The 27,890-nt window shown below is 52.6% G+C and overlaps 2 protein-coding genes across 2 annotated transcripts in view; one reads left to right on the top strand and one right to left on the bottom strand.

Moving 5' to 3' along the window:
• Positions 1-4,116, top strand: part of POLA1 (DNA polymerase alpha 1, catalytic subunit) — a 304,850-nt gene extending 300,734 nt beyond the window's left edge. The window contains exon 37 of the mRNA XM_060001706.1: positions 2,913-4,116. Coding sequence (XP_059857689.1) covers positions 2,913-3,058 — 146 coding nt within the window. The 3' untranslated portion in view covers positions 3,059-4,116. The remainder of the gene's footprint in view (positions 1-2,912) is intronic.
• A 6,593-nt stretch (positions 4,117-10,709) lies between these two features.
• ARX (aristaless related homeobox) lies at positions 10,710-23,194 on the bottom strand. Its single transcript, XM_060003135.1, has 5 exons — positions 22,540-23,194; positions 19,954-20,830; positions 17,287-17,332; positions 14,129-14,457; positions 10,710-11,907 (listed from the first exon to the last, which is right to left on the bottom strand). Exons 1-5 carry the CDS (start codon positions 22,733-22,735, stop codon positions 11,667-11,669), a joined length of 1,689 nt encoding a protein of 562 aa, XP_059859118.1. The 5' UTR covers positions 22,736-23,194; the 3' UTR covers positions 10,710-11,666.
• Between the last annotated feature and the right edge of the window lie 4,696 nt (positions 23,195-27,890).

Raw genomic sequence — 27,890 nt, 5'->3', positions numbered from 1 at the left:
AGAGATGGTTTCCTTAGATGAGAGAATACTCCACTTTTTAAAAAAATAGTTCTGACATCTTATTTGATCAGTTGACTTTTAAATAAAATATTTAAGACAAGTTCAACATGCAGATGACGGTCTAGTTCATCCCATGTAGAAAATACTGTAGCTTGCATGATTTTGAGGTTTTAGACTCTACTTAGTAGAAACCAACTTTTAAATTAGCAGTTCATTTTCTTGTCTGATAAAATATTGTGTGAATAGTTAATGGTCTAGTCTGACTCAGTTTTCATTGTTTTCATAGGGCTTGGGGACAGGATATTTTTGGTAATGAGTGTATAACCCTAAGGAATCATCATGTAGAAAGGACCAGGGTAAAAAAGCTGTAGCTACATGTTCCTCAAATGTTGTTCCCAGGAAAAGTAGATTCGCTTTGCTGGTGTATTAAGATGAGTGCCTTCCAGTGTTACTTCAGTCCACTAGAGTATACTTTGCTGGTGTGCTCGTGTGTTCCTTCCCTGTCTTGAAGTTTGGATTTTTTTGTTGGTTGTTGAGACAGCAACAGCCATGGGCAGTGGCATCTCTGTGGGTGGGACGGGATGGCTGCACGTCTTCTCCGCCTCTTGCCTGATGTCCTCTTGAAATCTTTTAGCAGTTGTTGCTTCGGGTCAGGTGCTCGTTAGATGGCCTCTTCCCTGACTCCCAAAACTGGAACAGGGTGAAGGAATCAGGTTCTACCAGCTACATGAACTGGTTTCCACCATTTAACCCTGGGATTTTCCCTTGAGTTCTAAAGTGGCGGGTGGGTGTAGCATTAAGGGCAACAGAGTGACAGAAGCCTAACGTGGGTGGCCCAGGTGCCCAAAGCAGGGAGAGAAAAACCACGAAGAAGGGGTGAGCCCTTTCCCCACCTCAGCTCCCACCCCCGATGTGGCCTGTGACAGCTCGTGCAGTTCTGTTTCCTAGAAGACCTTCCAAACATTATTGAGTCAATTCTCATTGGGGAAGCAAGTAGGAGCTTTTTTCTGCATCTCTAACCGGCGTGGAATGGTGCCTGGGCTGTATTGACCGGCTATGGGATATGCTGGCGGTCACAGTTGTCTTTCACGAAGAAGAGCACCAAGTGACGCTGGTTGTCATTCTGACTCCGCTGTGTAGCAGCGTAAATAGTCCCCTTTCTAACCAACCTGGTGGGAAAAGTCAATATCCCATCAGCAGAGGAGGTAAACACATCAGGAGCTGTGCCCTCTCTCTTCCTCCCCTGCTCCGTCTCACCACAGCTCTGTAAATGTCTCTCCCCGTCACACATGCATTTGTGTCATTCACATGCATGGGGCGCTGGCCTCGGGCCGCCACTGCTCGGGCCATTGTTGTGTATTCCCAGCCACTGCTCGGGCCATTGTCGTGTATTCCCAGACTCCGATAATTAGAACTCAAAGTGTCTCTCTCCTCGCTTAACGATGCGCCCCCTCTCTCTCTTCTCACCTCTTTCCACCCGCTTTGGGCATTCAAATCCTCTCTACAAAACTTTTTGTTGTTGTTTTTCGAAAGGCAATTGATGTAATTTAGAAAAGGTTGTGGAGAACAAACACGAATGTGTAGCTAAGGAACAAAAACCTGGAGACCAAGTTTTCATTTTCCAGGTGCTTTGTAGACTTCTCTGTTGCTCTGTTGTTTCCGTGGGGTTTTTTCTTTTGGTGATTGATATGCACTCCCTTCCGTGTTTCCTTCCCGATGCTTTCCTATCCCGGGGCGCGGGACAGCCTCGCTCCCCCCAGCCTCCTTGGCCCAGGCCAGCATCTGGGAGCCTGCCCGTCTCTATCTGGGAGCAGTGACACGGGGTGCAGGGACAGTGAGGGGCACGGGGCACAGTGAGCCTTGCCGAGCGTGGGCTCAGGGTTTTGGCTACCTGGGTTTGCTGTTTCTGCATCCTAGATCTCCAGCTATGTGCCCTGGGGCAAGTGACTTAACCGCCCAGTTTCCTCAGCCATCAGGTGGGGAATTCTTTTTAGAAGGGCCTCTCCAAACACCTCACAGGGTTCCTGAGCAGCTTTGAACAAAAGCTGTATCATCTTAACCATTCTGGGCAGGGTTGGCAACCCCAGGGCTCACCCCCGTCCACAAAAGACCAGACCTGGGTATCTCTGCCCAGTGCTCCTTCCAAAGAACCAAATGTAGAGGTCTCACACCCTGGGGAGGGAAAGGAAGGACCCTCTCTCTCCGGCTGAGAGTACCCTTCTCTAAGGCCAGGGATGAATGGGGTGGAAGGAGCAGAGGAAGGACGGCTGTACCCCTCAAGTTCACGGGCACACAGTGTGGACAAAGAAGAAAAAAGCAATCTTGCCAATGGGCAGGTACTCTCCAGACAGCCTACCCCTCGCCTCGGAGCAGAGGAGATTCTGTGTAATAGAGGGACGCAGATGGAAGGGACTAGAAGAAACTAACTCGGCCCAGCTGATCTGGGGAGTTTGAGTTGGGAGGCTCTGCCTTCCTTTTGAGACAAACTAGTTCCTGCCACATCCGAACTTTGCATGCAGTTGTGTGCATGTGCTTGACAGTGCCGCGAATCCGGTGTCTGGGAGTGGAGTTCACCTTGCTTGCCGCACACGGCCGTGCACCTGCAGTTCCCGTCAGTCGTCAGTCGAGGGTGGCTCTGTCCCCGGTGCGCTGAGTCAGCTAGGTACTGAGAAGTGGCGGGCAGGGGGAAAGAAGAAAGGCTTCTACAGAGGAATCTTGGGGTCCTTTCCCCACCCCCACCCCGGCATGGGACTGGCCCCAGGGGTAGACCAGCCACAGGACCGTGAGGACATCTGACCTGGAGGTGAGAACAGAATGCACAGCCCCTGCTTCTGGTACTTGAGCAATACTGAATGCTCTTTAAAAGAAGCTGCCTCTGAGACTTGTAATCCTTTTACTTTTATTTCTTTTAGATAAGTTGAAGAAGCAGTTTTTTACTCCCAAAGTTCTTCAGGACTATAGAAAACTCAAGAACACAGCAGAGCAGTTCTTGTCCCAAAGTGGCTACTCCGAAGTGAATCTCAGCAAACTCTTTGCCGATTGTGCTGTGCGGTCCTGAGGGGTTCCCGGAAGTGGACGCTCGGGGGCGGTGGAAGGAAGACCCGCATCCTCGGCACCTGCACCGTGGCCCTGGCTGCTTCTCCTGCATCGCTTTTCCTTTGGGACTACATATCATGTTTGTGTGGATGTTGCTTGGGAGGGGGATTATTAAGGGCGAAGGAACTGCAAAAATATTTAATCTGCCAAGCACCAGAGAACAGCAAAACCGCCTTCCCCTGACAGTATACCTCGTGCTGTCGAAACACCACCTGGAGATGGCTGCGTCACATTCGCACTGGGGACTGGATTTCTAGGGGAGGGGTCGGTGAGGGGAGAGAAATTGAGAGTGGCTGGGATGCAAGTCGCCCCAAGCTTTGCCCCAGGACCTTCAGCAGAGGCGCCCCCAGAAAGAGGGGGTTTCGTGGAGCTTGGTCGGAGGGCTGACACTTTGCCTTTTCACGGGCCAGTTAAATCCAGTCTGAACCCAAGTGCTTCCCGGGCTGCGGGCTCCAGGAGTGGCTATCCTTTTCAGTCTTTCTGTCATATAGGTGGCCGAGGGGGGAGATTTAGAAGCCTTGCACTGACTAGATAGATTAAACAGAGCTTACTTGTGTATTGAATTTCTCCAAAGCCCAACATGCACGCGTACATGCACACTGGGCAGCCGTTTTACACTCACCTTCCTTTTTTATTTCCTCAAGTAGAAAATCTAGGTAAAGGTTTATACAAAAGGAAAGCACATGTTAAATAATTTCACATCCTATAGCATTTCATTAAAAATGTGTATAGGTTGCGGTGAGGATCATTGTGTTATATTCAGAAAAACTGGGGGGAGAGATGGTTAATCGGCCCTGGCGCTATTTTTCTCATTTCTTCAGAACGGTGCCTTTTTGCCAGAAGCCAAACGTATTTCAACGTATCAGTCTTTCCTTTCTTACGTTCTTGGTAAGATTATACTAACAAAACATATTTCCCCTTGTACAACTATGCTATATTCTTAAAAAATATCTACCTATGGATTTTCATAAAAGAAACATATGCTGTGCTTTTTCTTTCACTTCAGAATAAAGCTTTCTAAAGGGAAATCAGTTGCAGTGACTCCTTATCAGGTGCGAAGACTGGACTGGAGAGGGCAGCCAGGAGTAAGGGATGACTGGAGACCATCCCATTCCCAAACCTCAGCCCGCTCAGGTCTCCATTCAGAGATCCTCGGTGTGATGTATGTTCCAGTGTTCTGAGTGGCATTTCCATGCACTTTGTGTCCTTTAAGAGATGAAGTATGGCTTCTCATGTGCTTTGCTGACTTGGACAGCTAAAGAGAGCTAAGTCAAGAGCCCAGTGCTGTCTCCTTTTGGAAAGCAAGGCTGATGGCTCCTGGGAGAAAGGTCACCTGGCTTGGACCCTAGTAAAGGCTTACTTGTTAAGCAGTGGAGGTGACGCTGCCCTGTATCTTGCTTTGCCTTCTCTTTTCTTTCCCTCGCCCTCTCCTCATTTCTCCTCTGTCTCCTATACTCAGGTTCTAAGTGGAAACACTGGGTTAATGGCCGTGTCGGTTAATTAATTAATGCCTTGGCACCTCAGGCTCTGCGACCTATCAGAAGTTGCAGCACCCAGGCTGCTCTGGGAAGCTAAGGATTAGGTGGTTTTTCCTTGCTGTTACCGTAGAGGGTTATAGAGACGGTTCTCTAATGTATGCTTCCTGAGCCCACACTCCCACTTTGCTTTCCGAAGAGAAGGCGCGTTTTCCTTGATTTCTGGGACCTGGGGTGATTATGGTAAATACAAATAGAGGGTTATCTTCAACTTGCTCATCAAGAAACTCCAGGAGGGGCTTCCCTGGTGGCGCAGTGGTTGAGAGTCCGCCTGCCGATGCAGGGGACATGGGTTTGTGCCCCGGTCCGGGAAGATCCCACATGCCGCGGAGCAGCTGGGCCCGTGAGCCATGGCCGCTGAGCCTGCGCGTCCGGAGCCTGTGCTCCACAACGGGAGAGGCCACAACAGTGAGAGGCCCGCGTACCGCAAAAACAAAAAAACAAAAACAAATCACTAAAAAAAAAAACTCCAGGAGACAGAAACAGGTTCTCACTGGTCTGCTGCTTGTCTCTGCATCTAGATTGTAATCACGGTGAGGGCAGCAGCCATTTCTGTAGAAAGTCCATAGAAGGTCAGACATTTCTTAGTACAGTTCCCGAAAAGAGTTAACACAGTGGTTGATGTTTTTTAATTCAGATCAGTAACTCCAGGTTAGTTAAGAGGCTTTTCTGAGAGGCACCTAAGGATTCCAGGAGGCATCTGAGGCTTCCAGGATTTTATAGAAAGTTGAAACTGCAACTCTGTGAATTCCACTGGATCTCTCTGTTGGAAGATTGGAACATGGCATGGTCACTTTTCCCTGAGAAAGGTTTCTACTCCCTGATTTGCATCGGTTGTCAGCGCATGGGTACAGAGATGCTACCCACTTCTTTGTCAAGGGGGAGCCTCCCCATATGTCTCCACAGGCTCCCTGGCATGAGTGTTAAGCTCAGGTGATAAAAGTGAAACAGGCTGGGTTCACACTAGAGAGTGGCAGGGCCTGGTAAACCCAAGTGGCCATGTCCCGTCCAAAGGGGGCAGCAGCTACTCAGCAATTCTGGGAGGGACAGAGCCCGGGGTGGCCATACGATCTGGTTTTCAAGAGAAGCCAGGAATCCAGATATGCCACGAAGTGTCTTGATTTCTAAACCTTGGCATTCTAAATGCTGTGGGCCAGACTAAATAGGCTAAATTTAGGGCACTAAATTTCCTTTAGTGCCCTAAAGGAACCCATCTGAAAGGGGCATGTTTCCTGTTGAACTTAGGGTCTGCCTACGACAGGGAGCACATCTATCTAGCAAGGGTCACAACCTGCTCTCAACTCTCCTTCATGTAAAGGGGAACAGGGGAGGCCAGAAGTTGAAAATCGTCCAAGAGCTTGCTCAGTTAAGGTTTTAATTTGTCTAGGAAACAGACGGGGTTCGTCTTGAGACTGTTGCCCAAGACGTGGGGCTAATCAAAGTTGACAGACTGGAGTTTGGGACAGGCTGGTGAAAGGGGATGAATTCGTTGCCCCTCACAGCCACTCCCTTCTCCAGCCCATACCTCCTCTTACCAACAACACACATACAGACACACCTCAACACGCCTTTTCGAACATAGCATTTAAATTAGTTTGGCAAGTAATGCAAAGATAAAGAAACTCCAAAAGCAGATTTCCCTATCTTGTGTCAGGGTTTTGTGAAAAACACACTAAACCCCAGACCCTCAATTCAGTTCCCCCATCTCTCATCCCAAAGTTTAACCCGCCTCGCCTTTCCTTTCTCCTTCTCTCTCTCTCTCACTGCTCACCTAAATATTTCTTAATTGAACGGTTTGCTGTGGAGCTTCCTTATAGCAGTTTAATAGATTAACTCATCTGAGCCAGCCTCAAATTTCAGATTAAAATTCCTTCATCCCGAAGGCAGCATTATCAGGTTGTTGGAGGCTGTTTTCAAACCTTGGTTTTGAATAGCAGCGGCTCTGCATTAATTTAACCACTAAGCTAATAAGTAGGTTTCGTTTTGTTATGCTAAGCTTTATTGCTTTTCTTTTGATCAGAATGGTGTTGTTGAGCAAAGCAGCAGACAAGGCATTCTTTGATGAGGGAATTAGCGCTCCATTCTTCCTCTATTATTCATAGCACAGTGGAATATGTAAGTACCTGAGGGTGTCAAAGGAGCGCAGGTTCTATTGCAAAGTGCTCGCCTTGTTTCTCTCAATAGCTGACTATGAGATGATAAACCGCTTAATACACTGTGCTAATTGGATGAGAGCAAAAAGAGATGGGAATTAAGGCGAGGCAAAAGGAGAAAGTGCAACCAGCCTTCAATTCACTCTTTCACCACTTTACCAGCACCAAAGGAGGCACAAGCTTTCTATAAGCAGACTAGAGGTTTTGTGCAGAGATAAAATGAACGTGTTAGTGGATTCAAGTAATACACTAATTATTGCACAGTATAAATACCACTACTGGTTTTATAACAGGGAGGTAAACTTCTTTTGAGAGGGTTATAGGATTGCTTGGCAGTGGTGTAGAACCTAATAAGGGCCCAGAGTAATAACCCCCTGGATTAACAAAATTGCTGCTTGTAGAAGTATGATTCAGACTTTTACGAAGATTTCCAGAGAATGAATAAAAATTACTGAATGACATTTCTTAATGTACAACTGGTAATCACTCCCTTTTCTTTAAAGGAAAAAAATGTATACTTCAAACTGGACTGTTAATCACGTCTAGGGACAACACAACTTTTTCCTTTGAAAAATACTTCTCCCCCCCCCCACCCCGCCCCAGTCAGGTGACAGCTTTTCTTCTCCCCGCCCCCCAGCCAGGCTGCCACTGTCACTTAAATACATAAGCAATTGCTCCGTGGAACTCGGTGTTCCAAAATACCATTTTAGGGCCCATTTAAGACTCCCTTCATTCAGACACACTTCTGTGTATAGACGTACGTGCATGCTCACGTACACATTTTTTTCCTCTAAAAGCAAGTTGAAGTAACTTACGTATAATTTCCTTTCCTCTAACATCAGCCCCTTTTCCATTCTAGTAAGATCTTTGCACTCAAGATGATATGAAAAAGAGAAGTACAAGTGCCTTGTCTCTTGGCATTACAGATCAAAACCAATAATAATAAGTGTTTGCCCCAATGGGCGGCGGGGGTAGTAGGAGAAAAAAAAGTGGGAAACTGGCCAGGACCAATAGTGGTGACTTTAGCTGAAGACTGAGTTTCAAGTCCCAAAACCTTCCTTTTGGCGGTCACTCTCCTTAATTCATCCACTTTCTATCTTTCTCACACAAACCTAAGCTGTCCTCCCTAACTGTCCACAGTCCAGCCCATGGGTAGCTGGTGACGGAAGAACACTTAGGGGCACCTTCTGAAAATACTTTGCCAACTGCTCCCTTCTTGCCTTGCCTTTTGGGGCTCATTCCGGATCTGGCTAGCCTGTCTGAAAATGTAGCAAATTAACTTAGCCTTTCCCCTCATCCTTCCCACAGAGGCCAGACCGGGCTCCCTCACCCCTTACCCAAAATGCTGTAGGGGTGGCCCTGGGAAGGCGGGTGGTAGGGCATTTCGGCCTGGGTGTGATAGGGAACAGCAGTACCCCCATCACAGGGGCTCTCCCGGACTCCCCTGGGCTCTGCACGGCCTCCTCTAGGGTGAAAGAGGTTTGCTTAGGGTTGGGGGGGGGTCAGCCGCTCCCAGCATTGTGACCGCGTTCCCAGATATTGGGGCCAAATTGGGTTGCCATTCATTAATAATGCTCACAATAAGATTAAATCATTCTGGAAAATCTCATAAAATCCCCCTAAGTACGCTCCAGTGGCTCTTTCCAATCCCCATCATTCAGCACTTGGGGAGGTTTGGAAGGAGAAGAAAATTGGTTTCTTTGCTTCTAATGCTGCTTTGAAAAGATACTCAGAGTTTGTCATGCGTGACATGTCACATGTTTAATGTGGACTTGCTGGAAGTCAGGGGGTCTTTAGCGTGTGATATTTATGGGGAATATTAAGTGCAGAATGAGGTCCCTCCAGCTGGGGAAAGTTGAAAGAATAGGAGGCCCAGGACCGGGCTTGTTTGCGGCATCAGAATGACATAGGATTAAGAGTTTGTAAAACAAGGCAAGGGGTTCTCATTGGCCAGTAATAAATGTAATCCTTGGAGGTAATTTCACGCAATTTGCTTCTGCTCCATGGAAGGGTCAAATGAGAAAAAATGACTTAAAAAAGACTTCATTAACAGGAAGAATGGTACTGTTTCTCGTATACCATCCAACTGGCAGCCTGGAGGGGGGAAAAAAATCTGCTACCTAAACAAAAAGCCAAAATCGACGGAAAATTGATAGTGATCACCCCAAAAAAAAAAAAAAAAGCCCTTTCCCTCACGCCCCTCCTGCACTTCCCCGTCCCCCCCCAACCCAAAACTCCCGAGTAGCCCTGCCCACCCCAGGAAAGCGGCCTTCACCCCAGGAGACCCTGTGGAGTCTGAAGGCTTGAGACACTCAGACCTCGGGGGATGTCCTAGAAAGTTCCCGCCGGGCCTGCAAACCCCGAGAAAGGAGCATGCGGCAGAAGGGCTGAGCGAAGGTAGTTGGCGATTACTCCCGGTGCCCCGGGCCGGGCCCCCGCTTGCGAGCGCCGCCCTCGCAAGCCCAGGGCCGGGGCCGGGTGGCTCAATGCCAAGGTCGACGGCCAAGGTCCGGGGAGCCCCCTCAGCCCTGAACCCCGCGAGCATGCTCCCCAAGGTGTCCGGGGGACGGGGAGCTGCGGCTTTCCGGCCCGGCGGGTGAACCGAGGACGCCCGAGCCGGAGCGCGGCAGCTGCAGAGCGCGTCGCCCACCCCCGAGTCACCGCTGACCTCTGCCCGCCCCCGCACCTGCCCCTCGGCCGCGCACGCCTGCGCCCTGGGCCGCGAGAGGGCCCGCCCCCCCTTCTCTGGGGCGCGGCCGGGGAGCGCGCGCGGAGCCCGGTGGGTCCGGCCCGGAGACACGCCTGCGACCCCCGCCGCGACCGACTGTCCCGCGGCCTGGCGGGGCGGCGGCACCGGCTCCGAGAGCCGCGCTCGTCACGCCGCAGCATTCCGCACCCCCCCCCCCACGCCTGCCCCTCTCCCCAAAGGTCCAGCGCGCTAATTACTGCAAATTGAAACTAATTAAGCTTCTCTTCCCTTTCCCATCACCCTGGGAGCGTTGGCGAGACCCGGCCCCCGCGGGCGGGCTTACACCGAGCGGTCACCCGGCGGGGCGCAGGCAGGGCCCGGGGGAGGGAGAAGGTACCGTCGTCGCCGGCGAGGGGTGCGCCCAGGAGGGTGCAGACTGCAAATCTGTTTGGGTCTCCTCGCGAAACCTGAGTTGTTTAGATTTTTTTTTAAGTATATACATTTCCCAATGCCTGGATAAGTGATGTAATGACATTTGTCGAGTTAAGATCTGCCACTTGGATACCCCTCGCTGCCTTTCCATCACTGTTCCTGCGTTCTCTCCCTCTCCCTCCCTCCCTCCCTCTCTCCCTCCCTCCCTCCCTCTCTCTCTCTCTCTCTCTCTCTCTCTCTCTCTCTCTCTCTCTCACACACACACACACACACACACACACCCTGCTACCCGCGCGTGTACCGTGGAGCCCGCCCCCTCGGAAGCCAGCGCCTGGGCTCCTCGCTCTCGCCATTACCTGTCATCTCGGACTGCGCACTTCCTTGTACGTGGCACTTTCCACAAGCAGTTTCCTTCGTTTTCCGAGCCAAGACTCCCGCTCGCTTCAAATTTCTGTCTTCACAGTCAACAATGCCTACGGTACACCCTCCCTCCCTCAAGCCCACCCCATCTCTGGGCCCCGGGCCCCCCAGCTCCCGCTGCGACACGACCCGGGAAAGCCGAGATGCTCGTGGAAAGCGCCGCGGCGGCAGCGATCTTAACCTTCGTAGGAAACCCTACGGATCCTTTGAGGATCAGATTCAAACCAGGGGCCTCTGCCAGGAAAACGCGAGTTCAGATAAACCCCGGAGGTGCCGGGGCGCAGGAGCCCACGCCCGGCCTCTGGGGGGCTCCCTACTACTGTCCCCTCAGAGCCTGTAGAGAGTATTCACACTTCCTTTTGTTAAACATATATATATATTTTTTATTATTTTGAGCGTGACACTTCTCCACTAGATAGCAAGGAAAAGTGATAACAGTTACACATTACACAAAAGTACTGTACGATTGCCTTTACCTTGAAGGTTTCGGAAGCCTCTACAGTTAATAAGTTAAATAAAGGGCTTGAGTACATAAATATTTGTCTAGGAACCCTACCGTATCTACAACACAGTAAGAATCTACAAGAGGACAAACTTTTACCATACCACGCTGAGTGCAATTGCGTTATAACATTTCAAATATACAAAGCTCTGTTCTTTTTTTTTTAATAACAATGGTATGTACAGAATCAATAATCACAGTTTGGTGACTTCAACAGTCCATATTCTAGCAGAGTATTTCCCTTTGGTTTGATATAAAAACCTTGGTTGGTGTATGATAAAGAAGAGAACAAGAACAAGACGCCCCTTTCCGTTAAGTGCACTGTTAGCTATCTTACAGATTCGCATTCGCTTCCCCGGCCCGGAGCCGGGGCCCACGCTGGGGAGATAAACTTAGAGCGCCAAAATGCTATTAGGAAAATTAAAAAAAAAGCTAAGTAGGGTGTCAGGAGGAAGAGAGGTTGGGCTTTTAAATTTTTTAACTTCAATACCAGGTGTCTTAGGGAGAAAAACCTCCCGGATATTTTCAGTAAAAGAACGGGAGAGAGTGGACGTTCGAGTTGGAGCGAGGTTGGCAGAAGCAGGCGCAGGGGCAGAGGCAGGGGCAGGGGCAGGGGCAGGGGCAGGGGCAGGGGCGGGTGGACAGCCAGCCGAGGAGGTGCCACGTCCGGTAGCGCCGAGGGCTGCCTTGCCCGCGCCCAGGCTGCTGCGAAGGCGGCTGCGCTCTCTCAGTGCCGTCTCGGGAGTGTGCTGGTCCTCTGTTTCCATTTGGTCTTAAGTGGTGCTGAGTGAGGTGACCTTTCCGGATCGCGCCTGGGGCGCGAGGGTGGAGGGCAGCCTTTAGCACACCTCCTTGCCCGTGCTGGTGCCCGGCAGGATGTTGAGCTGCGTGAGCTGCGCGGCGTGCTCCTTGGCCTTGAGCCTCAGCGCGGCTATGCTAGAGGCGCGTCTGTCTGCGGCCGCCGTGGCCGGGTCAGCCAGAGCGCCCGACGCCACCGCGCCCTCCACGGCCGGCGTGGGCTGTCTCAGCAGCGCGGCCGCAGTCGACGCGCTGGTCAGGGGGGCCATGGTGGAAAAGAGCCTGCAGGGAGAGCAAACAGCGCGGTCACGGCCCCGGGAGCTGCGCGCAGCGCCTCGGGCAGCCTTCCCCGCCGCCTCTCCCCGGGGGAGCAGAGGGCACAGAAGGGCGCAGAGGGGCGCCGCCGCTGGGGCGGGGAGTCGCAGGCCCGGGTGGGCCGCGGGCTGGGGAGTAGCTGGACCCGCGGTCGGGAGGCTGGGGTGCTCTGAGAGGGTTTACTGGAGCAGGGAACCAACAGAGGGGGAAAAAAAAGACAGAGGGGACAGAGCCGCGGCGGAGGCAAGCCCCGAGTCTCAAAACCCCATGGCCCAACTGCGCGGATTCTGTGCTTTCGCTTAAGAAGGGGGGTGTATTCTTAGACCAGGAGCTCCAATTGCCTGTAATACTATTTGCCAGGAGAGAGAAGAAGAGAGACAAAGAGAAAGAAGAGAGAAAAGGAGAAGGGAAAAAAGGGAGAAAGGAAGGAGAACGTGGGATCAAAACTGATCAAGACCTGTGCTCCACTTTGTACTCTCTATATAGGGCGCCTTCTCAGCCCGGGGCTCCTTTTACCTTGAAAACACCGGTCTTGTATGCCGGCCTTCCCTCCGCTGAGGCCGCCCTCCCGCGCCGGGCTGAGCTGCCAGTGCCCGGCCGACGACCGCGAGGGTGGGGGCGCCCGCCTGTAGATTTCCGCTCGCCAGGCGGCTCTAACCAGCCAGCGGCCCCGCGTCCCGGAGCGGCGACACCTCTCCCCCACCGCCTTCCCTGCGCCCCTGCAGCCTTTAGTCCCAGAGAGCCCCGACCCGCGACCTCCGCGCGTGGCGCACGGCGAAGCCCAAGCCTGGGACTCCAGTCCGCGCCACCGCCTCCGGGAGGCGCCGGGATTGCCCCGCACGGCGCCTCCACTCTCTTCGCACTGCACCTATGACCTGCAGCTGAGGCCCGAGCCGCCCCTGACGCTCAATGCCACCACCCCTACCCCCGCCGCTTCCCCCCAGGGCTTTGGCTCCGGGCCCCCGCAAGGCCAACTCAGGGTTTCCACGATTAGAAATGAGCCCACCTGGGCTCGAGGAGCGCCTCCTGCTTCTCCCAAGCCCACCCTCCACCTCTGTTATCACCTCTGTTATTTTTACCACCCGCACCGCACTCCTCTTCCAGCCTCTCCAAATCTGGCAGCCGGCACTCCAGCCGTGGTTTGCCAGCTTTTACAAGTCATTTGTTGTGAGAAGGGTAAAGGAGAGGGTGGAGAGCGAGGGGCAGAGGACTTTAACAATTTTTTCCAGAAAGAAATAAAGTGTGGCCTGGAGGGGGCGTAACATGCCCTGGTTCCACTAGGTAAACTGAGTCACTACACTTCAGCGCACTTTCTGTTTACTTTATTGGTTTGTTACAAGAAACTAATTTTACTGAGTCTTTTTTGAACATTTTCTCCAGATGATTTTTTTTGTTAAGTGGCTATGCAGTTGGATGAATCTATTATTTCTTTGTTCTCCCAAAGAGAGATCATTGAAGCTGCATTCAGTTTTATTTTCACTGCACTTTCCAACTTAATACATCTCTCCTTTGTTTCTTTGTCTGTGTGATTATACAGACTTTTAATTTCATCATTCGATGTTCATTTAAAGAAAGGGAGTTATAACATATGATGAACTGTTTCTTTTCTTTCGTTGTCTTGTGCCGCTTTGGGGGGGCCAGGGTTTGTATATATGGGGGTCGGGGGTATGGTTGGCAGTGGGTCACTTGAATGACAAGGAAGATAGAGTCTGGGGAAGAAGAAAGAATCCTTTGCACCCAGAGGGCCCGTGGCTCCAGGGCTCCTGTGGGGGCCAGGGCTGTGTTCCTCTGGTTGCCAGGCTCTGGGGCATGAGGAAGGATTTTTGCAAAACTTCAAAAGTCATTCTGGCTCTGTGGCCTACACCTGTACCCGTTTACACACATATCACCTACGGCCTGGGCTGTTGCTGCCTTCAAATTGTACTGGTGCAGCTTTCATTGAACACTCCCAGTTTCCACGGTTGCTATTATCGTCACTGCCTTTCCCTTTGCCGCTCAGTCCCAAGTCATTCCCTTCAAGATCCACATTGTTTAAGGCAAAATTAGAGATTATTTTCTTTGGCTAAGTCGCTGAGGTTAAGCCAAAGAGAAAAGATGTGTGTAGTCCCTACCCGTCTCCAGCCTCCTCCCTGGACCCAGGCCTCTGTGCGTGTATGAGAGAGACAGACTCCCCGAAGCCGCGTATTACCTGCCGAACGCAGGGCTGATAAAGGCCGGGTGCCGGAACACGGCGGCTCCTAGGAAAGTGCTCAGGCCCAGCGGCGCCCCGCTGGGCGGCAGGCTGGCCGAGCCCGGAGGCGGAGGTAGGCTCGGGAAGGCAGCGGCAGCGGCGGCGGCGGCGGCAGTCCAGGCCGAGTCGAGCGCAGGGTGGTGCGGGGGGAAGGGGCTGGCGTCCAGGTAGGGGCTGAGCGGGTGGGTAGCGGAGAGCGGCCCGGGGAAGGGCAGACCCGGAGGATGGGTCTGTGCGCCCGCCTTCTCCCGCTTGCGCCACTTCGCCCGACGGTTCTGGAACCAGACCTGCAAAGCGGAAAGAGGCCGGGGTCGGCGAGGCTCCGGCCCACCCCCCACCCCGCCCCCGCCTCTTCCCCGCGCGCCCTGCCTCTTTTCCCCTGCGGCCTGCGCCCACCTCACCCCTCTCTGGCCTCAGGTTGTTCAAGGACACGTCTGGGGCCAAAGGGGCAGTGAAAGAGGGCCCAACTTAAAGCGAGCAGGAAACACTGGGCAAGTGAACCCTCTCCAGTGGATATTTCAACCAGCCTAGTTCCTTTCCAGTTTTTAAGGAAAAGTAGTTTCGTGTGTTCAGGAGTGAGGAAACCAAGGTTTAAATGTCTGCGCTGCCTTTTGCTTGCTGTGTGTCTTTAAACAGGTCACTTAAACCTCTCTGAACCTCACTTTTCTAATCTGTAAAATGGGGGTAATAAAAGTTTCCTCATAAGGCTGTGATGAGGAATGAGCAGAATAAGGCATGCAGAAGTTGGCATTCAGTGGTGACTCTTGGGACCAGGCAGCCACCAAGAGAAGAGTGCTCATCAGCTTTCTGCCTCAAATCAGCTATTTTTGCCTATTTCACGTGTACCCAAGAGGTGGCAAAATTCTTGCTCTGCACTGAAAAGGGAATCGGGGAGGCGGTTCACTTGATCTTTCCAGAAATATTTATTGAACGCCTATGAGCACTACACTGGGTTCTCGGGCTTGGGGAGAACCGGGAGGGAGGGAAGAAATGGCCACAGTAACTAGCAAACAGGCATACAGTTTAGGGGCCCAGTTCTCCCTGAAATGAAGTGTGGGGTACACAGCCTGCTATCTGCAGGGGCTCTATGCAGGGCCGGGTTCTGCCGAGTAAGGCACTGACTGCGGGGACCAGGTATTCAGCAATACCTGGACACAGAAACCAGAGTGTAGGATACCTGTAGACTGTGCACATATTCAGAGCTAGCGAACGGGTCCTTTATTTCTACTGGGGATGTGGTTTAAATAGGTTATTTAAATAAGATAGTTCTAGGCTTGGGGGAGGTTTTCAGCCCAAGGTATCTTGCTAATTGTTAATAGAAAGCAGTTTTCGTAGAGACCTTTACCTGAAATATGGCAGCTACCATAGTCTAAAAATAACTCCTAGGAGCATGAGATTATTTTTATGTGACCTGCTCATCACACCCACAGCTGAGAAGATATGCTCCTTCTCCCCTGAAGGCATTAATATTTTTAGGACTGGGTTTATGCCTGCACACAAGTCTAAAAATTAAGAATGAACTCCAGGGCTATACGGAGTTATATTAAAATATAATGTAAATGATCCCAGAGGAAAATGTTTAAAATTTTTTTAAGACATCCGTGCCTTTCAGATATACACAGTGGGGGCTGTCGTTACTAGCACTAGTATCTAGGCTTCGTTTGACTTCTAGACAGCCACCTAGGGCAAGAAAAATCAAGAATCCAAGTCGGCTGATTACTTAAAATTCTGCCCAAAGGGGGCCCATCCGTAACATTTCACAGCCCTCAAATAATCTATTTGAGAATCACAGAAACACTCCAGTGTGGAAATTCAGAGACTTGAAAAAGGAAGACTAGATGGGACCGGGCTGGGTGGGCAGCTTTTGTGTATCCAAATCTGTCTAGACAATATCCACCCCTTCTCGAGGGCAGTGAAAGGAGTAAGGGTGGGGGGGTGGGGGGAACAGTGGAGGCAGAATGCCCTCAAAGAAAGTGGAAACCTTCTACAGATGGATCCGCTCTCCCGGCTCGACTGCAATTATCAAGATGTCCCCCTGCAATTCCTCATTATTGAATTAATACCTCTGAGGCCCCCCAAAGGTAAACGAAAGGACTCTAATAATTCATATTCACTTAATTACATCTTCTCCCGTGAATAGGGAGAGAGGAGAAGGGGAGGGGGGCGCTCTCTTTCTTTTTAAAAGTTATTTAACTTTCCCACGACTCGTTCCCCTGAGCTGAAAATGCGGAGTTGCTGTCACATCTCTGTTTGACAATGGAGAAATGTGTCAACAGAAAGGAGGGGACAGGCCTCATCATTAGCCCTCTAATGCAAGAAGCTGTTGTGTATTAAATGAGCCATATGGAATTTATTGTGCTTTATCAGCACCTGATTTTGACTGTAAAGTGATTCACTCAGCTCCTAACCCAGGGACATCTGTTTTCTGTTGGCCGTCGGGGCTGCCCAGTGTTGATCGTCTCTTTGGTTATGAGGCCTGGGTTCGGAAATGCACTCTGGTATGGGGCTGCAAACACCTTTAATAGCATTGCACTCACTCCCTATTAGATCAATGTGGGCTCATTGCTATAAAAAATGGGAAATCAAATAGCATTAGCCGGCTCCTTGTGCGGGCAGAGGGGAAATCAAACAGCATTTTGCCTTCAAATGGCCCTGTTTGTTCTAGCACTAAGTGGGCTTTTATGAAGCCCGATTGGAGACTTAATCGCAGCCAAATACCTGCTTGGAGCTGAGCGGATTTGTCTAACAACCAAATCCATGCTCCATCCCATTATTTCAATCAGGAGGAGTCAGTTCAGTTCGCAGATTGTTTCCTACAGGGGCTGTGGACCAGGGGGCTTCTGAACTGCAGTCTCAGGGACCCTGAAACCCCTCTTTGATCCTGGACTCCTTCCACAAGGCTCCCAAACCTCGAAATCTTCCCCTTCAACCTCCCAGGTGTTCATATTTTAATATAGTTTTGTGTGTGAGTGTCTGGGTTTATCTTTCTGATTCTGCTTTTCTTCATTTTATGAAGGGGTTCTCTCAACAGCCCTCCAATCCATCGACCCATCTCTCTTCCACTCTCCCCCCAGCCCGCTGCCCCTCCCTTCCTCCCTCTCTGCAGTGCAGCTCACCTGGACCCGGGCCTCAGTCAAGTCCAGCCTCATGGCCAGTTCCTCCCTATAAGAAAGCAACACACAGGCAGGAGGTCACTGCAGGCTCCAGCAACCCCCGTCAGCCCCCTTTCCCTCGCTGGCAGCCTCCTCCATTAGGGTCTCACCCCACACACCTAGGCATCGCCATCCCTTCAACATTGGAGTGCCTTCTATTTGACTGAAGACGTAAAAACGCAACACACTCCCAGATATAGGATGTTATCTATTATACTGTATCATATTATATTCAAGAGTGACAGGGGTGACTTCTTGAGTCTCTAAGTCTCGGATTCTCTCTCACTTCTAAGCCAGAGTTAGACAAGACACACACACACACACACACACACACACAGTGATTATAGCCTCTTTTGTCCTAATAGTAAATGGGAGAACTCAGCACCCAACTAAAAACATTTCTTTCGCCCTCTTGGTTTCTTTCTGCCTTCTTTAAAAAATGTTCTCTCCCCCTCCTCCCTCTCTCTCTCTCTCTCTCTCTCTCTCTCTCCAGCTCTCCGCCTTTCCTTCCATCTCTCTCTCTCCGCCGCCATCCTCCCTCCCTCACCCCTTTAGGTCATACTCCCCATTACCCTCTGGAGATATGTTAAGCTTGTTAAGAGTTCAGTGGGGTAATTTTTCGATTAAACAAAATTCTGCGCACCTCCTGACTCCAGTGCCCACTACAAACCCTGCCCATCTCAGGGGAAGTCAATTTAACTGAAACCCTACCCCGTCATTGCAGTTATTACTGCGACAATTAAGGCAAATAGGAAACCATTAAGATGCTGTAGAATGGCTTACGACCTGTTTACCGAAAATACGAGCGCGCAGAGAATAATTGGCCCTCCGCTCGCTAATATGAAAGAGCGGGGGCCGCCCCAGCCTCGGACCTGGGTCTGCACTGCTGGCAGTGCCCCTGGCCCACACCTGAAACTTCAGGATTGGGAGAAAACCGGTTCACTGGAGAGCTTCCCTCTGCCTTCTGCTACAGTGAGCATCAGCAAATCTAAAACCCCAAAACCACACTCCCGGCTGGATCCGGGCGGGAACCAAGGGGCTCTAACTAACCCCTGGGTCGGAAAGAGGTGAGCACGGGGTGGCGAAAAGGAGCTGCCCCTCTTCATGTACTTTGGTTCCCCTGGAGAAGCTAAAGAAGGGCAGACCTGGGTGCCAAGCGACACCACATCATATTCTTCTTTTGAATTACACGTGTGATAAATGAAGAAAAGCAGGTCGGCCGGTTAGCTATTTGATAGACACAATTGTTTTAAAATTTATTTTCTTTTCTAAAGGTAACGAAGGGACTGGATGAAAGAGGGGAGGACCAAGTTTAGCTCAGGGGATGATCAAGTTCAGTGCCTTTGCCCCGCATCAAATCTACTCTTTTCCGTTTCTGATTAGGAGACAGTTTGGCAATTAATGGCTAGACCAACTACACTTGCGAGTTGGCTCGGGCCTCCTGAACACTGAGCGATTTCTCCTCCGGTTCAAAGGGGCGGACAGCTTTCCGCTGCTACTAAAGTGCACGTTGAAAAGCCGCACACGCCTCATGCGAAGGTGCTGCTCGAGCTTTGACAAGCCCAACGCTAGGCAAGCACCCATCTCTTTCTCCCTCCCCGCTGGGGAAAGTTTGCCCTAACTGTGGTTCCTCGCCGAGCCAGACCTAAGCCTTGGGGTGGGAGAGGAAGGCCCCCAGCCAGGCCGGCGCCCCAGGTAGGATTAATAAGCTGGCCTTCAGAGGCCCAGTCATCTCACAGGTACATCTTTCCCCCAAAAAAACCCGGGCGAGTGTGAAGTGGAGCGTAACTAGGAGAAAAACCCGGGTTGGACAGCCGTCCAAAGAGAAAAATTCCCCCAGCTGTTCCGTCTACTGCCTGCCAGACTTCCAGCAATCAGTGCCAGCCCCTGTGAACCCGCTTACATTAAACCAACACTGGGTTTAATGTGTGTGGAGGGAGAGAGGGCAGCGATGAGAAGGGAAGATTATGGCCGGTGCCTCCACAGTTGTACAGATACCAAACACTGCCCCGTTTTGACTTCCTTCGGTTATTTCAGGAGTCCTCAAATGACAGAACTCGGATCTTTTTAACGGCCTTCTCCGCAGGCACGGGCAGCTTTACTGCGAACTGCGTTAACTGATACCCAGCAGGCGCCCGGGGCATCAGGCAGGGATGGCGATCGCACCACACGGCGGCCCAAAATAGCCCCTGTTTAGCTCTGGCGGCGAGGGCCGGCAGCGCTTCCTGCGCCTCGCCTGGGACCTGGCCCGGACTCCGGACCGTAGCGCCCGGGGCCCTGAGTGTGTGCGCAAGGGTGCGCACGTCTCCAAGGTGGCGTGTTCGGGAGGCCTTTGGAAAGGCCGTTTCTTTTTCTCTAACTAAAACTCGTAATTTGAAAAAATTAAACTGGAGAGACCTTGGGAAGGACTAAAAACAAAAAACATCCCAGTCTAAACTTAAGGCCCGGAGTAGGGGGGAGGGGGGGAGTAGTTTTTGGTCAACGGGGTGGGTGCATTGGGAGGGCGCGCCTGGGTAGAGTCCAGGAGCGGAGTCCCTGCCCCAGCCCGGGGCCCCTGCCCGCCCACCTTCCCTCTCCCGGACCCACTCGCTCCCTCCAGCCGCTGCCGCTGCGACCACCCCTCGCGCGTACCTGGTGAAGACGTCTGGGTAGTGCGTCTTCTGGAAGGCCCGCTCCAGTTCCTCCAGCTGGTAACTGGTGAACGTGGTGCGGTAGCGCCGCTGTTTGCGCTTCAGCAGCCCCTCCTCTGAGTCGCTGCCCGCAGACAGGCACACGCTATCCTCGCCGTCCTTGCCCTCAGCGTCCTCTGGGTGCAGCAGCAGCTCCTCCTTGGGCGACAGCTCCCCGCCCTCAGCGGCCACCGCGGCGGCAGCGGCGGTGGCCACCGCTCCGGTGGCGGCCACGGCGCAGCGCCGCGGTTCCTTGATCAGCGCGCGGGCGTCGTCCTCCAGCAGCTCCTCCTCGTCGTCTTCCAGCAGCTCCTCTTCCTCGTCCTCGTCCTCTTCATCCTCCAGCAGCTCCTCCTCCTCGTCCTCGGCGCCCGTGCCGCTACTCGCCGCCGGGGCGCCGCCGGGGCCACCGGCCGCGCCGAGGCGCTCGTCCGGGTGCGCGGCGCCCCCCGGGCCGCCCAGCTCGTCCAGCGCGGGCGGTGGCGGCACGAAGGGCGCCCCGTTTTCGCGGTACGACTTGCTGCGGCTGATGCTCACCTGCGGCGCCTGGCTGATCTTGAGCGTGTCCCAGGCTGCGGCGGCCGCGGCCGCGGCGGCCACGGCGGCCCCCGCGCCGTCCGGCCGCTCCCCGGGCCGCGCGGTCGGCGGCGGCGGCGGAAGGGCCTCCCCCCGCGGACCGGCCGTGGCCGTGGCCGCCGCCGCCGCCGCCGCCGCCGCTGCCGCCGCAGCCGCCGCGGCGCCCTGGAGGAGGCGGCCCCCGCCCGGGCCGTACAGGCGCCGCAGCTTGGGCGGCAGGTGCAGCTCGGCCTCGAACGGGGCGCTGCTGCCCTTGGGGGAGCCTGCGGGCAAGGGAGAGCGGTCAGCGCGCCGGCCGGCCGGGCGCCCCCTCCAGAGTCGCCGCCCGGGCCAGCCCGCCGCCGCTCCCTCCGCGCCTAGGCCCTGGCGCGCCCCCCCGCCCGCGCCATCAGATTCCGAGCCCTTCTCCTCCTTCCCCAGTTTTCTTGCTGTTTCTTTTTCTTTACATTTTTCTCTCTCTTGCCCTTTCTCTTGTTTCCTTCTTTTTTCCTTCTCTCCTCCTCCGTCCCTCCTTTCCTTTCCCTCTCCCATTCTTCCTTTTATTTTCTTCCTTCCTTCCTTTACGTCTTTCTCTGGCCCTTCCTTTCATTTTACATTCTCCTTTTCTTTCTCTCTCATCCCGTCTCCTCATCATTCTTTCCCCTCTCCCTCTCCTTCCTTTCTCTTATTTGTGCGCCCCCCCTTCTTCCTTCCCTCCTTTATTCCTTTCTTTTTCTTTCCCCTTGCCCTCTCCCTCACTTTTTTCCTTCCCATTTCGGGGCAGGGGGCAATCTGAAAACATTCAGCAACTTAAAAAAAAATCACCACCACCCTGAAAACTTTGCGCACGACCTCTGCCCTCGGCTCTGCCACGCGGCCGGGGCTGGCGAGAGGGGCCGCTGCCCGGCGGGCGACCCCTGCGGGGGAAGGGGGAGCGGCCCGTGGCCCTGAGTGCGGCCTTGCCCCGACAGACCCCAGCGGGAGGGGCTGGCGGCTCCGAGCACAGAAAAATCGTCCTGGAGAAAATGGGTTCAGAAAGGCCTGGGTGGGGGACGAAGGGGGTGCAATAGGCACAGGCCGCTCCTTCCCCTCGAGGAAGCGCCTGGCACAGGTGCCACTGCAGGCTAAAAAAAGAAAAGGAAAAAGTCAGTTTTGTTTTAAACGCCCCCTTCTCCGCTGTCCGCTCCCGTCTTCCAAGTGGCGCTGCGGCTGGACCGCTGGTTTACGGATTTTAAAAGAAATCAACAATTCTTTCCCTGCGACACCTCTGCAAGCCAGCTCAAGGCGAAACTTGAGTGTAACAGGTTCGGGGCAAAACGACAGCTGTTCTGAAATTTTTAATTTTAGAAAAAAATAAGAGCTTTTAAACATCTCAACTGTTTAAAAAAAAATAACATAGAGAAAAAAACAACACCCAGAAGCCGTACATTTCATACACTTCAAATACAATAAGGAGCATTTGGGGAATCCCAGGGAGACGTTTTCTGCAAAGCTTGGGTTTAAAAGGTCACAAGTAATCTACAATTTTAAAAAGAAGAAGAAAGCACAACACCACATATAAAGAAATCTTCCAGAGAAGAAAGGCCAAGGCTCATTCGGCCTGGGGTCCCCATTCACAGCTTTTGGGGTTCTTGTCTTCACCAAGTTGCTGTTACAAGAGTCCACCCGGCACCTGCTGTTTCTGGCCTGTGGCCCCTCTTCAGAGCACCCCCAAGGCCACCAAAGGGGGCATTTGAACGACCTAAGGACGGATACCGAGAACCTAAGGGCCCTTGAAGCGAAGCTCGGTCTCTGCTTTCTCTGGAAGCAGAGGGGGAGGGAGAGACATCCCCTGGCGAGATGTTTACCGCTCTTTGAGGCACGAGGCCTCAGAGTTGTTCCCTTTCTTTCCTCCGTCTCCAGTTGGACAACCGCAGGCCCCTGGCCCCGGAACATCACACATCCAAACCAGCGCCCAGCACCCTTTTCAGGTGCCCGGCGAGCACAGCCTTACCTTGAACGGCCTTTTCCTGGTCGGTGCGGCTGGCCAGCGGGGCAGGCAAGCTCTGCGCGGCTCCCAGCAGCCGCATTTTGCACGGGCTCCTCCGGCCCAGGATGCTGTCGATGCAGTAAGAGGAGAGCAAAGTTGGAGATTTACTTTTGCACTCGGGCCTCTCGGAGCAGCCCTCCTCCTGGTACTGATTGCTCATGGCTGGGGTTTTTTTCCCTGGGCGCAGAGAAGCGGGCCGCTGGCTGCCTCTCGGGGCTGGTGGGATGGATGGGTGTGTGTTGGGGGGGTGGGGTTAGATGGCTGGTTATAATGGATACTGTTGCGATCTCTGTGCCTCTCTGCCTCGCTCGGTCGCTGGCTGCTGGCTCCCGCCCTGCCGGTGGCCGGAGCTCGCCCTCTCCGCGCTCAGGACAAGCTGTAACAAGTGTAGTGAGCTGCGGGCGCGGAGCTCTGGAGTCTCTCTTCTCCACGTGCTGAGAGGCGCCCTCTGATTGGCTGTCGCCAGAGGCCTGCGCCGGGCTGTGGGCTCCGCGCAAAACCCGGACTGGATTCCGGGAAGGCCGGCGGTGGAGGTGGGACAGCAGGCACGCACCCGAGCCAATTTTATTTTTATATTTTGTTTTTAACTAACAACTTTCTAACTAACAACTTCCTGGAGCGCCTCCTTTAACCCTTTAGGGCTAGCCCGAAGGTCTAGCTTATTCGGATGTCAGGCCTGTGGGTGCCACTCGGGCGACGTGCGCCCCTTCCACCAACCCGAGGACCTCACTCCCTCGGAGACAAGTCCTTGAGGCTCGGCTCGCGTTCAGAACGACTTGGCCCTTTTCAAAGCCAGTGTTGCGCTCCCAGGACAGCGCCTTGACCTCGGTGGCCCTCAGCCGCCGTCCTCTTTAGGCTGGACGGGCCTCCGAGGTGCCGGGGTGACGGACGCAAGCAACATCTGCAGTTGGGGCGTTCAGTTTTTTCTTGCGGCCCAACGCCTTGAGCTGTTAGTCTTCACCTTGAGCCCGGCGGTTGCGCTCTTGCTGGTAGCGTCCCTCAACGGCTCTCATCTCCGTCTTCAACTCTGGAAAAAGTCCCCTTAAAGACAGAGCTCTGCCAAAGGCGCGCGGCCTTCCCTAGAGCACCTACAGGGCAGAAAGGGACAGGCGAGTGTCGGCTGCGAGGACGGGCAGCTGGGGACAAGTCCTGGAGTCTCCCCCTTCTCCCCGGACGCGCTACCCTCTCCTCCCCACAAGTTAGCCTCAGTTAGGCCGTCACCCCGAGGCTGGACACTGTCAGATCACGCGCAGGGAGCGGAACCTGCCGGGAGCCCTGAGCGCTCCAGGGTGGGAGGGACCCAGGTTCGGCTTCAACCAAATCTCAACGCCTAAAATTCTGAACTCCCCCTGGCAAAGGCGAGAGAGCGAGCCTGAGGGAGAGCGCGTTTCTTCCCAAACAGCTCCCTGCATGTCCAGCGCTGAGAACCGAGACTCAGCTCCGACTGAAGTTGGGCCGAGCCCAGGCGAGGGGCTAGAACGGACGCCCTCCTTTCCTGGGTGCAGGGCCCAAGGGACAGCCAGGGGCCCCGACGCTGTCAGGGTGGGGGCGAGCGTGGTGGGTGGGAGAGGGGCCGGGGAGGGGGAATCCACGCCGGGTTTTCCTCTCTCAACCCCTTCAATGTGTCAAAGAGAAAAGCGTTTTACAAAGGATTATACTTGAATCACTTACAGTCAGTATTTAAAAATACAAGGAGGCATAACTGGGATTTTTTTTTCCGGCCATAAACGTCTGCCTAACTCTTGGATGTTGGTGGGTGGGTGGCAGACAGACCAGGCTGGCTTGGCAGGAGCATTCAAGGCACAACTGGAGGGGATGAAGGGTTAGGAACAGGCGCGTTAATAATGTTAATACTAATGCGGATACTACTACTATTAAAGGCTAGAGGACAAGGAGCGCTCTGTGTGTGTGTGTGTGTGTGTGTGTCTGTGTGTCTGTCTGTCTGTCTGTCTGCCTGTCTCTGGCTTTTAGTCTGAGTCTCACCAGTTTTTCCTACACTTGGATGATGGGAGTGGGGGCGAAGGAGAACCCGAGCTCTCTCTGACATTGATTTTCTTTTAGGCACTCTGCTGTTCCAAGGCCCCTGGGATCTTCTCCTATCTTTCCTGCATTCTTCCTTCTCCATCCTCACCCATAGTTCTGTGTTAGTATACTGTCCTGTTCAGCTTTAAGCTAACATTCTGCGCGCTGATTCCGTCCTCCTTCCCTCCCTGGCCCGGAGAGCCCACTCTCCGCTTGCGGGTCTCGACGCAGCCGCAGCCGAGAGGCGGACAGCCCCGTCGGTCTCCTCCAGCCTCCAGCCGCGAAGCCTCACGGGCGTCCTTGCGGCTGGTCACTAGGAGACACAGGGGCACTTTTCCCTCCTCAGCGGGCCCCGCGTCGGAAATCCACAAGACCCGGCTGCAGGTGGCTCCGTGACTTCAGAGTCACACTCCCGCACACGCAGGGAGTGGGCTGAAAATTAGTCCAAAGAAGATCATGTGAAAGAAAAAGAGACACAAACGCACAAATCATTTCTGAGAGCCTAACGGGGCTTCAAGTCTCTCGGTGGAAGATTTCTTAGCTTCCGTCCCCCTCCTCCCCCTTCTGCAGCTGTTCTCCTTTTTTTAAAAAAGAAGTCGGACTTTCTGCTGGGGTGTATTCTAATTTTAATCATCCACTGCCAAAGGGGAGGTTAACATAGAATTTCTGATTCTGACTTAATGACCCCTGGAATTAAATCTAATTCTATTAATGGAATAGAATGTCTTTCTTTGGGAAACCTGGTGAAAACACTAGCTTTGCTATTTTATCTTGTTTATTTTTGGTATTTTCTAATCAATCTTCCCAAGTGAGGACGCTATTGGGAAGGCACATGCATTCACTTCGGGGAGAAGGGCTGGACCCAGCTCCATTTACACCCAGCAGCCCTGAAGTGATCTTTGTCACAATTCAATACCCAACTTCAAAATCTACAATTGGCTCTTGCTATTCCTGAAAGATTAAAAAAAAAAAAAAAAAAAAAACAGAAAACTTTTCTAACATACCCACGGGGAGACAATCTGCTGGCATCTCCACAGCGTCTAATCAGAAGATGGGTTTAAGATATATGTGTGTTATCCTACATGTTATTTTAGAAAACAACATGATGCCTCTAATATCTAAGAAGAATTTAATTGATTTGTTGAGTAGGTAGACTTTTCAGGACTGGGCTATAGGACTATGTATAAAAGAACTTTTAGTTTAGCCAATTTAATGTCTACTCTGCCAGTAAGATGACACTTCACTTTCTTTTCACCTCACTTTTTCCACTTTCTTTTACCCACTAATCAAAAGCAATTTCATTTTAGTAATAATATTATTCGCGATTGTACTTTGTTACAACTCCTGGCTCCTCTAATCTTTGGGGTCTGTAACTGTTGGTTTTCTTTTCCTGGGCTGCCTGGAAAACAATGGTTTGCAGTTCATCTGCTTTTAAAATCAATCAATCACTAAGATAAAAATGACAATTATGGCCGGAAGTGAGGGTCTGAAGTGTTCAGAACTGTTGTTTATGGTGAAAAATGAGGCTTGTCCCCAGGACTGGAAATAATAATTACCTAGAAGAGGCGAATGGAAGAAACCCCTTTCTTTTCTGTGGTGAGGACTAATTCTACATTGTAGTTTCAAAATTATATTTGCAAGAAATGCGGGATAAGGGGGTGGAAGTTAGATGTTATTATCCAGGAAAAAAAAATGTTTGGAGGAGAGTTAACCTTGCACACTTTTCATTTGAGATGTTTTAATTTATTGTGCAATATACACATAGATAAATAAAGCTGTAATGGGCTTCCAGCCACTCCAGACGGCTCAGGTCCCCTTAAATTATGCTCAACCTCTTCAAAACATATATTTAAACAATAGAAATAAACTTCACTGGAGTCTGGTGACCAATTTGGAAGCCATTGGAAGGGAAGACAATAAGTCCTGATTACACTAGAGGATTCTCTGTGATGTGATATCCCCTTTGCCAAGTCATTTTGCTGTTTTATTTATTTAATTTCTTTTTTTAAAAAAAACAAACTTTCATTCATTTATGGTCTTCCGCAACCTGCTAATTTAACACTGGAGCGCGTTATTGCAGTGTTAGGAGGAGAGAAAGAGGGAGCGAAAACAACAATACTGCAATGATCCAAATGATACAGTAGAATTATAGCAATTATAGTTCTACTTGTGGAAGAAAACCTTGCTGAGATCAGGCAAACAAACTGAAGCCTTGTGAGGATAACAAGCGTCGGGATTGACAGCCGGTGCTGGGAAGAGCCGGTGGGCACAAAGAGAAATATTCGCCTCCCACCCCCCTCCGCCCCCAACTCCAACCAGTCAAGGTTAACCTCCTCAAATGCTGCTTTCAGAGTCTTATCCACTTCAGGGTATGCATTTTATGCACAAATCGAGGTCTCTCCTCCTGGAAGTCTGAAGATAGGAGGAAATGTATCATAATCCGTTTGTCTAGCACTTGCCCCTCGCCTTCTCGGCCCGCTGCTTGCCCTCCACTCCCTACCCCTGCCTCAGTTCTCCCCACGGCTGCTGGGATCTGTCTGTGGACCGGTGTGTGTTTGTTGATGTGTTTACAAAGGAGCACCCTGTGGAAAGGTCCAAAGGGACTGAGGACTTGAATTTCCAGGGAAGCCTCCTTGGCGTTTGCTCATCCTTCCCTCTTCGCTGTGTTGTCCGCCCGAGCCCGGGGTTCCACCATCAGGGCTCGGCTGGGAGAGGTTTGTTGGGAAGCAGTGCTTTGGGAAGCGTCCCGAGGACCAAGGCCGAGCCCTCAAGGTATGGACGTGTGGGTGTGATTACTGTGTTAGGACAACTCCCCTTATTTTCAAACTTCGCCACTTTCGGTTGCCCGTCAGCAGCCAGGGGAAACGGGTCGGGGGAGCGAGAACTGGAGAGAAAACAGCCCCACCCCCACCCCCGCCACTTCCAATCATCCACCCAGGCGGTCAACCGAGGCATTTTCCAGCCTGGCTCCAAGCACAAAGCCAGGCGAGATGGCCACAGCCTCACGTCTGCCCTCGGGGGGCGGTCCCCTCCCACGGGCGAGAAGCAAGTGGTTGGGCTGTCACCCCGAGTCCCTTGGCCGGAGGCCCCCATCTCCTGCCTAACCCACCCCCCAGGTTTCCAAAGCGGAGAGGGAAACGTCTTGGCTCCCTGTAATCATCACCACCTGGTTTCCTCTCTCCATCGCCGGACGGCGGGCCCCCGGGTGCGTCCAGGGTCGAGGCGTCCCCCGTGCAGCCGTTACTCTGTAGCTGCTGCTCCCGGCGCCCCGGGACGTGGTGGGGGCACGGGTA

The sequence above is a fragment of the Delphinus delphis genome, chromosome X, assembly GCF_949987515.2.
Source record: "Delphinus delphis chromosome X, mDelDel1.2, whole genome shotgun sequence".
NCBI classification, from domain to species: Eukaryota; Metazoa; Chordata; class Mammalia; order Artiodactyla; family Delphinidae; genus Delphinus; species Delphinus delphis.
Note: the sequence above shows the minus strand (reverse complement) of the source record. Positions and strands in the feature narration are given on the sequence as shown.

Coding starts and splice junctions, on each gene's coding strand:
- ARX (XM_060003135.1), bottom strand. CDS start 22,735: ATGAGCAATCAGTACCAGGAGGAGGGCTGCTCCGAGAGGCCCGAGTGC. Junction 20,831..22,539: donor CCAGGAAAAGGCCGTTCAAG/GTAAGGCTGTGC, acceptor CCTTGCCCGCAG/GCTCCCCCAAGGGCAGCAGC. Junction 14,458..17,286: donor TGACTGAGGCCCGGGTCCAG/GTGAGCTGCACT, acceptor TCCGCTTTGCAG/GTCTGGTTCCAGAACCGTCG.